We start from the raw sequence: 11937 nt of genomic DNA on the forward strand, positions 1-11937 counted from the left end.
AAGTAGGTGTATTTAGTTGAGGCACAAGAACGGTGGCTGCAGTGATCAGGGAGGTTCTCACCCAGATATCTCTTTATAATAAGATCTGCAATTGGTGATGGCAGGGATGAGGGTCCCCCACCTCTTTTCCTTGTTGCTAAATACAAGCTTCCAAAAAAATGGTTGTGAATGACAGAGACTGTAAGAATTATGCCTATTTTACCATAGCATTAACCTAAGCAAAGCGTGATTCAACCACAATATGCCATCCATACATGGGACTACAGTGACGCTTTTAGCAAACATTTGGAAATAAAATTTCTTACTGAGAGATACTCTTCAAAATTAACAAATAATTGTTTAGCAACAGAGACATGCTAAGTCACCTGTAGAAGACAGAATGGTTTCAAAGCTGGTGGGACTCTGCAGTGATCTGGTATTTTAAAAAGTTGTGTCCTTCAGAATTTAAGTAGCATTGGAAGTATACATAAATGGAGTCACTGAGGCAAATGTTGGTTGGATCCATCCAATTACTGCTCAGAGAAAGGCAGCTTTAGTCAGGTTTTTCAACTGGTCTAGACCTATTAATTCCTTCATTTACTCACTGAACTTTATTGAGTCCTTACTACATCAGGCATTAGCCTACATGCTAGAGATACAGAGGCGAATAAGTCAAAATCCTCATGTTTATATTCTGGTGGGGAAGGCAGTCAATTAAAAAATAAACCATACACCAATAACATCAGGTTTGTGCTTCAAAAAATGCTTAACAAGGTAGGAAGATACAGTGAAAGAGGGAGGTCTTGGGGAGGAAATAAGGTATTATTTTAGATTGGGTGTCAAGGAAGGCACTGCTAAGAATATGATACTTAAGCAGAGATAGCTGCCTAAATTGAGGAAGAGAGCCATACGAAGATCAGAGTTAAAAAAGAGTTCTAAGCTGACAGAACAGGAAGTGGCAAGTTCAGAGGCTGGAATAAACTTGTGTGTTCAGGGAACAGAAAGGCCAGTTTGGCGTTTGTGTGTGTTGTTTGCCAAATGTTCTGGTTCTCCGTCCTTCTGGGCACAAGATAGGATTGCACCACTGGTTCTTCTGTGGATATATATAGGACAATGTGACTAGTTCTGGACAGAGTCATAAGCAAAAATAATTTGTTCCATTTACAGACAGAGCCAATGTAAGACGTTCTAGAGCTCTTTTTCCCTCTCTGGTACGATCGATGATTGCTAATGCGTGATAGTAGCTGCTCCATCAGCCTAGATCTAGCAGTAAGGAAGGAAACAGAATCACCAGTTGCCTTCTAGTAGGCATGTAATTTGAGTAAGAACTATTTATATTGTGGTTGTTTTGGTTTTGTTTTGTTTGGAAATGGGCTCTCGCTTTGTTGCCTAGGTTGGACTCAAAACTCCTGGGCTCAAGAGATCCTCCTGCTTCAGCCTCTTGAGTAGCTGTGACTACCGGCACACACCACCATACCTGACTGTATTGTTTTAAGCCTGTGAGATTTGGGGATATTTCAGTATGGTGTAACCTATCCAGACAGAAACAGTAAGTGTAACTGGTGGAATGTAAGCTAGAGGGACTGGTAGACTATGAGATCTAAGGAATAGGTGGGGGTCAGGTGCTAAGCCTTGTAGACTATGACAAATTTGGATTGCATTCTGTATGAGGAAAAATCACTGGAGGACTTTGAGCAGGGGAACATGACATGATTTGCCTTTCAAAAGAATCAGTCACGTAGGGGAAACTTCTTATTCATAGGAAACACATACTGAGGTATTGAAAGATAAAGTATAATGCTTTCTACAACTTACTTTCAATTGGTTCAGTAAAATGTGTGTGTGTGCACGTGTGTACATGCACAAACGGGCTAAAATCTAGATTACTTGGTGAATCTAGATGAAGGTTTCATTGTACTTTTTCACTTTTTTGTGGGTTTACATTTTTAAATAAAGTTGGGGTGAATCACTCTAGAGAACTATAAGACCATTATGAGCTAGTGCAGGTGAGATGAAGTGGTTTGGGCTGGAGTGGCAACGGTGGCAGTGGTGAGAAACGGGTGGATCTGAAACCCGTTTTGTATTTGAAGCCAGCAGGATTTGCTGATAGATTGGTTGTGGAGCATGAAGACAAGTCAATGTGTTTCTTAGGTTTTTGTCCTGAGCAGGTGGGAGGTGGGTGGTACCATTAACTGACATGGGGCAACAGTGGGAGGGCTAGGGTTAGGAAATGGGAAATAGCAATTCTATTTTGGGCACGTTAAGGGTTAGCATCCAAGTGGAGACTGGGTTGGCAGGTGGATAAATGAGTTGATAATTCAAAGAGGTCTAGGCTGGAAATATATAATTTGGGATTATCAGCATCTATTGGCACCCAAGCCATGGATGGATAGGCTCTCCTAGGAAGCAAGTATAGGTAGAGGAGGGCCAGGACTATGCCATGGGGAACCGGAGCATGAATGGACTGGAAAGAGGACCATATATTTCATTTGATTTCTCTTGTTCTGATTCCACGCTTACTGAGCAAGCACCTGATTATTGTTTGACTTCCCATAGAGATCCACACATAAAGGAAAGATTGGCCAAATGGACTTGGAATATTCTAGTTCCTGGGAGAGTTCTCACTGTAAATAAATTGATCACATTCACAGGCTTAGCGTGAGTTAGCCCCTGAGACAAAGCCATAATCAGTGTGCTCACAAAAATCTGATGGTGAGTCTGCATAAGGGAGAGCCAGACCCTGCACTGTGGAAATTCCCCCGAGAATGAAGCACTGCTTGCTGGCACTCTTCCGCAGCTCACACCTCTTTGCAGCCTGCCTAGTGAGAATGTTCTCATATTTCCAGAACTGGTGAGACAATCCTAAGCCAGGTGTAGCTAAGAGAATATTCCTTTTTTTCAGGTGTATATCTTTTATTGTCAAAGTTCTACTTATTTGTCAGGGTGTCTCTCACAGTTTTTCTTCCACGCTGATCTTGCATTTCCTTAGATCAGGGTCCTTATTACTTAATTACTATTTGGAGAGTATTCTCTATGTGCTTGCACTAGATCTATTTTAAAATTTTATTTCATTTTTATATAGGTAATATTCAATTGGTTCAAAAATCAAAATGACATTGAGAAATCTTCCTACCTCCTCCTGATTGATTGGTATCTCCTCCCCCACCCCTCCAAATCATTGCCTCTATCTCTTTGTGAATCCATCTAGCTTTTAGGCTGTTAGCAATCTTTTGCTATGACAAAGTTGCAATTAATAACTATATATACATACATATACATGGTTTGTGAGCTGTAGTTTTTGTTTTCTCTGCTAAGCTGTGAAGATGAGAAAGACATATTCTACTTCTTTTGGGAGGGGATAGGCAATTTCTGATAAAAGTTCAGGCTCAAACTGCATTCTTCTTCCCCTTCCCTTTTAGTCTGAAATGTGGATAACATGGCAATTCCTGTACAATATGATTAAATAGCATCCCTGGCTGAATCAGTTCAAGGATGTTCAAGTTTAACTATTGCTTTGAAAATAAAAATGGCTCATGCTGGCCAATGAGAAAAAATAAGAAGGTCTATAAAGGTTATTGGAGAAAATGTGTTTGTGGGAGGTGGATCGACATGTAACAATAATAAAAAGAAACGCAGCTGAGAAGTTAATGCGTATTTGTCTTTTCCCTCCCATGGTGTAGCAGATTGTATTTTCCAAAGATAGCTGCCTCAATATATCCCATCCCACATGCTCTTATGATGTGACACTGACACTGTTCCCATTGAGCGGTGGGGCCTGCATTCTTCTCCTTTGAACCTCAGGTGATGCTTATGACTGCTCAAACAACAGAATGCAGTGAAAGTTGTCCAGTTAAGCCCAGTCAACCCCCAGAACCACAAGTAAATAACATAATGATTCAAAAAAACTAAGTTTTGGGATTATTCATTATGCAGCAGTAAAAAATAGAAACATGATCTTGATTTTGATTTTAACTGGCCTTTACATTTTCCTTGGTCTTGATTCTTTAATTTTCATTCAGATTTTACTGTAATTTTGTCTGTTCCTTTTCTTGGGTGGGGATGGTCTGTTCTTATTGCAGGTCACTTCACATCCTTTGTGGTAGAGGGTATAAGTATAATGTAATTACATTTTTTAAAGTGCTTTCCTATCTAACTCAGTGATGTAAACTCTCTAGTGTTATTCTGTAAATAAGGATAAATCCATGAAAGTTTTACCACCATTTTTGAGGGGTTTCTTTTAATGAAAAGAAAAAGGATTACTTTGTGTAGATCTGTTCTACACTTTCTGCTCCTCCCCAAAATAGATCCTTTGCCCATGAAAGTTTATAGAAATTATAATCTCATCTATGAGGACCAAATGACAGATTCACTCAACAAATAGGCCCTCAATAGGCATCTATTGTGTGTAAGATATTAGACCAAATGCCAAACGTACAAAGACCCAGTCCTACCTCAACAGGGCTCCTGGACTAGTGACTATACCTATTAAATGCTTATCATATGCAAAGCACTGGGCATGTCTGGAAGTCATTAAATGCTTACAGTAATGGAGGAGTGTTTTAAACAACCACAAAAAAAGCAAAGTGACCAAATGACCTGAAAGGCAATTAAAAAAAAAATGAAAAAAATTATGCAGCAGTTTTAAAGTTCATTCATCCATGAATTCAGCAAAAGAGCTAATTTATTCTCTCCATAGTCACAGAAACAAAATAATGCATCATATAGCATAAATGTTTAAAAAATCAGAATTACATTTAATATAAAAAATTTTGATATTATAGTTTTTAAAATACATTAGTCAACACTTATTCAACTATAATTAAAGTTTTTTTTCTTCAGTCAATCCCAAGTAAGAATCTGTTGAATAAGTAAACTGGAAACATGTATTTAAAGGAATGAATTAAAGATAACACTGTTTTATTCAACAAGCACTTCTGAATACTTGGAGTAAATACAGCACTGTTTTGGGTATTACAGAGAACTGATAAAGGTAGAAAACACTGTCCTTGTCCATGATAAGATGCATCATATTATTTACATTGACAAGTTTTTAAAATATGAACATTTGTAAATGAAATAAATTAGAAATAAAAATTAAAAATAAAACAGAAATAAACATTAGAAATAAAAATTGTCAAATTATTTGTTACTGTGGAACTCTGGCTATGCACCAGATACGAGAAAAACCAGTAAATACATGAGATATCCTTACAAGCTCTTGGGGTCAGGAGAAAATCAAATTATTAATTGCATATCCTTTCTAGTATTAACCTTTTACTACAGAAATGAAAGAGTTAACAATGCACAGTTATATTTCAGGTAACATATATTCAAAGGTATATCAAAGGTGAAAATCTATCCAAGTTTTCCAAATGAAGTGGCAGTAAACCAATGACCACATAAAAGTAAAAATTAATTTTATGCTTTTTGAAAAAAAATTTGAGCCTTTTACTCACTGCTAATTTAATTTTATGCTTTTTGAAAAAATAATTTGAGCCTTTTACTCAGCTTTACAAAGTATGAGTAGGGAAAATTAATGCTAATAATGTATTCAATATTAAAAACAATTAGAATAAGCCCACCCAAATCAGAGATTAAATGATTCTATGAACTAAACATGTAACGATGAAGGAGCGCTGGAGTGAAAAAGATACAGAAGAGTAAAAAGGAGCTATAAAGAAAAACCCTCCCCTAAACACATAGGCTAACACAGAGCTGAGACACAGAGGCATAAAATAGGGAAAAAACAGACACACTTAGCCAAATCTTGGCTTCCCCTCTAGATTTGTTCCATAAAGTAATTTAATATTTGTATCTGGTCTGGTGACCTTAGTGTGCTTCTTCTAAAGACTTTTAAAATTACGCTATTTTCCTAAGTAGACGGAACTGACTTTAGAACCAGTGGTCACATGACTGCTTTACTTGGCTTGAGTTAGATGAAAAGTTTGGTTAATTAAAAACTTCTGATGTTATAGTTCATCTTCTGAATCTTGATTGTGAACTTTCTGAGGGTGTCTCTTAACAGTGATTACCATGTCAATGGTTAATATTTTTGTCAAACACTGAAGAACTGAAGTTAGTAGCTGGTATTTACCCATTACTGATTCCAAACCTGTCTGACTGCTTACCAAGGGTTGATTGGTTTGCAGTGCATGGACAGCTCTTATATATGTATGTGGAAAGCTGTACTTTCCTGTTTTAGATTTATAAAGGACTTTGGGAATGCCTAAAAGTGCATTAGCTATTATCATACTAACCATGGTTTCTTCTGATTGATGGCATTTTTTGGCATAATTGAGAAGATAGTAATGTAACAAGATCTCAAAATTACCACCTACTGGCAAAACACAACCAGCTGGCATAGATGAGGAAAGGTAACTCTGGGAAGTACCCATATTCGGTAACTTACAGCTCACTGGTAACATACTTCCCTTTCTAGTAATATTTGTGACCTGTAAATTTTCGTAAGAAATTTCTATTCTATTTCCCCTTGTTGAATAAGCAGTGGAATTGTTCTTGAGTAATGGTTCATAATAATCAGTTAGCCTGTTTCTTTCCAAAGACAAACATGTCAGCGTTTCAACTGTTTGGAATGTATCTGTTGGTGTCAGTGTGGGGGTTGAATACGGAATATATGTTTCTAATTCTACATCTGGAATTACCAAATTAGAATGTACTTTTAAATATGTTTGAGTTTTTTCCAATGCATCTTTGTTCTCTACAACTGTGTCCTGATAAGGCCTTTGTATTGAGCCATTACCAGGATCTGGTGCTTGATAACTTTCTCCACTGTTCTTATAAATAAAAAGACTTGAAGTGCCATTTTGGTCATTGGTTTGTGTCATGTAATTTAGATCAAGGTCTTTAAATAATTGCCGAAGCATTTTAAGTGCTCCATGTAAAGCATCCTCATGTTGTTCAATGAGACCCTGCACTGGTCCACAAAGAACTATAGAGTGTGGTATAAATGCACATGTGCTTATCAAGCCTAGATGAACATATCTTTTGGATCTAAGGATAAGAGGTTTACAAAATTTCACCAAAGCAGTGTTAGGTATTTCACACTGCAAAAAGGCCTGTGGTGGTACAAATGGAGAAAGACCAATGATCCTCCGGATAAGAGAAACTTCTTCTGATGATAAACACTCAACCACTGATATGCCATTCACCCCTGCATAATAAATAACTAAATCTGGTTGTTTCACACTAGATATGAGCAATTTTACATTCTGACTATGTAGATGTTTCATTATTGCTTTTGTCTTTTCCATAATCCAAAATTGAGATGTCTGAAACTGTGCTTCTGAATTTAGAATAAACTCTGATCCAGAAGTGGAAAAAAGAGGCTGAATGGTTTCTGTTACTATCACCATTCGCATGTCACCATCTGCTGGGCGGTACACAGAAAAATCTTTCTGAAGCACAAGACCAGCTATGATCCTGGAATCTGAAACAGGAAGGCCAGTGACACCAACATTCAACTCTACAAAATGGTCATCCACTAACTCAAATACACCAATCCCACTTTTACAAGTCATACACTTGAAAAAGTAGTCACACATCAACTGTGAAATAAATTTATGATTATTTCTTCCCACTCTTCCACAAAAGTATGCTTCTAAGAGCAACTCTAAAGAGCTCCTACACAATGTTCTCTCTTTAGCAGACGAAAAGATAGACAAAAAGTGTCTACTTAGGTACTGGTCCATAATACCGTCTAATATTTGTGTCTGAAACGTTAGGAGAGCCTGGGAAATAAATTTCCACCGAGAACAATTTTTCCAATGCCTTCCCTGGGTTTGAATGTTTTCACACATCAAAGGATCCTTTTCTCTGTCTGTGATTGCATGAAGTCCTCTAAGCAAATGGCAAAGAAAGATAATAAATGTTTTTGCACCATCTCCTGTTTTTTTGAGATGACTGGAAACACAGTCCACTATCATCCTGTACAAAAAAGAAATAAAGCAACTCATTTTCAGAAGGCTGGCTTCCCACATCTTAAAACCATGTTTACACAGCCATAAGCATAAAATGAGAATATTGTTCCTTTGATACATCCTTAGTTTTTTCCTTTCTTGGAAAAAACTCTGCTCTATTCCAAGATTCCACCGTTGGGTGGAGTGGGGAGAAGTGGTCTTGGGAATTGGTAAGATTTGGGGTGCAGGAGTGTTCCCTTGGGCAGGGCTCTAATTCCGAGCATACAGCGGTTTCACCCGAGGTCAGTCTTTCTAAGTACGCATCGCCTCAGGATGGGACAAGAGCTCCACAGAGGCTGCCTGGGGTGCCCGGCTACGGGTTAGCGTGTGGGACGCGGGTACCTGGCTATGGGATGCTCTAAGTGTAGCGCCTCCAGGAGGCGGCCTCCATTCCGGCTGAGAAGCACCTCGCCAGTGGGCTTCGTACACAAAACTTGCCGTCCCTCGGGCCCCACGCAGCAGCTCACGATGGCTTCCAGCACCTCGGCCACCTGCAACGCCGCCTTCACAGACCCTGCAGCGGCCATAGAACTTAACATATCTGGGCCGCTTCCCCTTTTTGACCAGCTTGCAGAACACCCGGGCCGACCGAAAACAGGGGTGGGAACAGCCGGAAACGGAATAGGCGGGGAGAAAACCCGGAAGCCAGGAGCCGAAGCCGGGGTAGCACGGCTTCTTGGTTGGGCGAGAGGGCTGCCCTTCTGTCCGCTTGGTGGAAAAGCCCTGCAGCTTTGCCAGGTGGGGTGAGCTGGCCCGTTGTACGCGAAGACAGAAAAAACAGACTAGGATTTCCAGCAGCTGTGCCTGGAGAGGCAACCCTAAGCCCCTCCCCGGCTCCCTAGGTGAATTCATCTCCCTCCAGTGGCGTCCGCTGCCCCCAAATCCCTTAGTCTCCCGAGAAACTTTCTTCCTAAGTCAACACGGTAGTGGGGCCTGCGTGAAGGAGAGGGCACCCCGGTTGGAACTCTGCTGGCTTTCATCCCCTGCCAGAAGCTGCTTTTTCCGGGGCAAAACCTCTGCCTTGGATTCACGCATGTTCCTGTCCACATTCTCCACGAGTTGCTCTCCTTACCATAACGGAAATAATTTGTAGATGCAGGACAGGTGAGGAGAGCCTGGCCACAGCCATGAATTGCAGGCTTTAGGTCTGCTGCAGAGGCTTTACCACATTTCCTAGACTCAGGTATCACAATAAAACTCTAGACACCACAAATATATTAAGCAGAAATGATGCGAAGTCTCTATTTATTTTTTGAGATGGACTCTCGCTCTGTCGCCCAGGCTGGAGTGCAGTGGCACAATCTCGGCTGACTGCAACCTCCGCCTCCCGGGCTCAAGCGATTCCCGTGCCTCAGCCTCTCAAGTAGCTGGGATTACAGGCATACGCCACTGTGCCCCGCCAATATTTGTATTTTTAGTAGAGATGGGGATGTCACCATGTTGACCAGGCTGGTCTCGAACTCATGACCTGAATGATCCACCTGCCACGGCCTTTCAGAGTGTTGGGATTACAGGCATGAGCCGCTGTACAGATTTAAATCCATTAATCACGTCGGTGATCAACAGTATGCTTTAAAACACATGGCCAAGGATTATTGTATGTAACCCAAAGACAGAAAATACTGTCTCTTATAACATTTTTTTCTTTTTTAAGAGATGAAGTTTCACTCTGCCGCCCAGGCTGGAGTGCAGTGGAGAGATCATAGCTTACTGCAGCTCCGCATTCCTGAGCTCGTGATCCTCCTGTCTTAGCCTTCAAGTCGCTTTGTGCCTCACTATGCCTGGTTATTTTCTCTTTTAGTAGAGACAGGGTCTCCCTGTGTTGCCCAGGCTGATCTTGAATTCCTGGCCTCAAGTGATCCTCCCAACTTGGCCTTCCAAAGTTTTAGGATTACAGGCATGAGCCACCTTGCCTGGCCTAAAACACAGGCACTTGAGAGTATGGGCTTTGGATTCAGACCTGGGTTTGCTCTGTCATTTCCTTACCTGTGGCATTCACCAAGTAACCTCTTTGATCTCTGCTTTTCTCATCTTTACAAACAATGGGCCTGCCGCAGTGGCTCATGGCTGTAATTCCAGGACTTTGGGAGGCCGAGGTGGGAGATCACAGGAGGCCGAGAGTTCAAGACCAGCATGGCCAACATAGCAAAATCCCGTCTCTACTAAAAATACAAAAATTAGCTGGGCATGGTGGTGCATGCTTGTAATCCCAGCTACTCTGGAGGCTGAGGTATGAGAATCACTTGAACTCGGGAAGGGAGGTTGCAGTGAGCCAAGATCGCACCACTGCACTCCAGCCTGGGCGACAGAGCGAGACCTTGTCTCAAAACAAAACAATCCCCGCCAAAAAAACCAGTGGAGATAACATATACAAAATAAAAATCTCAAGAGGTTTTGAGTAGGTGGAGAATGTTCACTAAACACTTTGCATAGTGCCTGGCATAGTTAGCACTCAACAGATATTTATATTACACCTGTCAGAGGAAAAGGGTCCCAATCCAGACCCCAAGAGAGGGTTCTTGGATCTCATGCAAGAAAGAATTCAGGACGAGTCCATAAAGTGAAAGCAAGTTTATTAAGAAAGAGGAATAAAAGAATGGTTACTCCATAGGCAAAGCAGCCCCAAGGGCTGCTGGATGCCGATTTTTATGGTTATTTCTTGATGATATGCTAAACAAGGAGTGGATTATTTATGCCTCCCCTCTTTAGGCCATATAGGGTAACTTCCTGACATTGCCATGGCATTTGTAAACTGTCTTTGGTGCTGGTGGGAGTATAGCAGTGAGGACAACCAGAGGTCACTCTCGTGGCCATCTTGGTTTTGGTGGGTTTTGGCTGGCTTCTTTACTGCAACCTGTTTTATCAGCAAGGTCTTTATGACCTGTATCTTGTGCCAACCTCCTATCTCATCCTGTGACTTAGAATGCCTTAATCATCTGGGAATGCAGCCTAGTAGATCTTAGCCTCATTTTACCCAGCTCCTATTCAAGATGGAGTTGCTCTGGTTCAGATGCCTCTGACGCACCCACCAAATTACTGGAGTTGCTCTGGTTCAGATGCCTCTGACGCACCCACCAAATTACCGTGGTAGGTCACCACTCTCCTGGTTTATTATTCCCACAAGTGATATTTTGTGAGATGCAGAAGATTCAACTAGCATAATGGCACAACATACATCATCTAGAGTTGAAGCATGCCAATATTAGCAAGAAAATGATCTTGTAGATGTTTCACGAGGTTGGACAATGAGGGGCCGTTTTCCTTAATCCTTATTGCTATGAACAAGATAGGAGGAACCGGCAGGCCCTCCCATCTTTTTCTCCCCAATTAATAAAACCAAACCAAATGACAGCCAGAAGCAACTGGACCCTGAGCAGAGAGCAAGAATGGGAAGAAAGGAGGGTGGGGGAAAACCAGAGAGGAATGATGTCTCGGAACTCATCTGATGTTGACTCAGTATGGACTAATAGGTGATCTGAGGGGGGGGAAAAACCCTTTCATATGGATTTCGTATATGTTTAATAGTAGGGTTTTTTTTGTGGTGCTACTCATAACAAAGGGGTTACATTACTCAATATAGATTCAAGCAGTGGATTATATTCCTGACATTTAGAAGTGAAGTGCTATTAGAGTTCTATTTAAGTGTACCACGGAGATACAGATTCAAACTTGTGCTTTTACTCTTAAAATAAGAGTCGGCTACCACTCTTACTCTGCAGCTTTTGGAGACTTTCAACCTCTCTGAGCCTCAGCATCTTCATGTATAAAATCTGGCTAACGTCCACTTAAGGTTCTCATAGAGGATTCGAGAAGAATGAATATAAGGCACCAAGCAAAGCATACTTCAGGGATTCTCACTGTTGAATCCCTTTCAAGCCCTTTGCCATCCTTTGCAGCTATCCCTATCCCCACAAAAGGGGGGATTAAAACAAATTAGCAATAATTTAGTCATCATATTGTATTAAAAGTCACTTGATCACCG

General features: G+C 40.8%; 1 protein-coding gene across 1 annotated transcript; it reads right to left on the reverse strand.

Moving 5' to 3' along the window:
* Positions 1–4618: 4618 nt before the first annotated feature.
* On the reverse strand, positions 4619–9286 carry BBS10 (Bardet-Biedl syndrome 10). The gene is made up of 2 exons (XM_003832886.5): positions 8298–9286; positions 4619–7923 (listed from the first exon to the last, which is right to left on the reverse strand). The coding sequence occupies exons 1-2, from the start codon at positions 8492–8494 to the stop codon at positions 5949–5951; spliced, it is 2172 nt and encodes a 723-aa protein (XP_003832934.1). The 5' UTR covers positions 8495–9286; the 3' UTR covers positions 4619–5948.
* Positions 9287–11937: the final 2651 nt, after the last annotated feature.

This window comes from Pan paniscus, chromosome 10 (genome assembly GCF_029289425.2).
Source record: "Pan paniscus chromosome 10, NHGRI_mPanPan1-v2.0_pri, whole genome shotgun sequence".
Lineage (NCBI taxonomy): Eukaryota > Metazoa > Chordata > Mammalia > Primates > Hominidae > Pan > Pan paniscus.

Excerpts from the sequence above, each read along its gene's own strand:
- BBS10 (XM_003832886.5), bottom strand. The coding sequence starts at position 8,494 with ATGTTAAGTTCTATGGCCGCTGCAGGGTCTGTGAAGGCGGCGTTGCAG. Across the intron at positions 7,924-8,297 it reads TTAGAGCATCCCATAGCCAG|GATGATAGTGGACTGTGTTT; the intron begins GTACCCGCGTCC and ends TTTTTTGTACAG.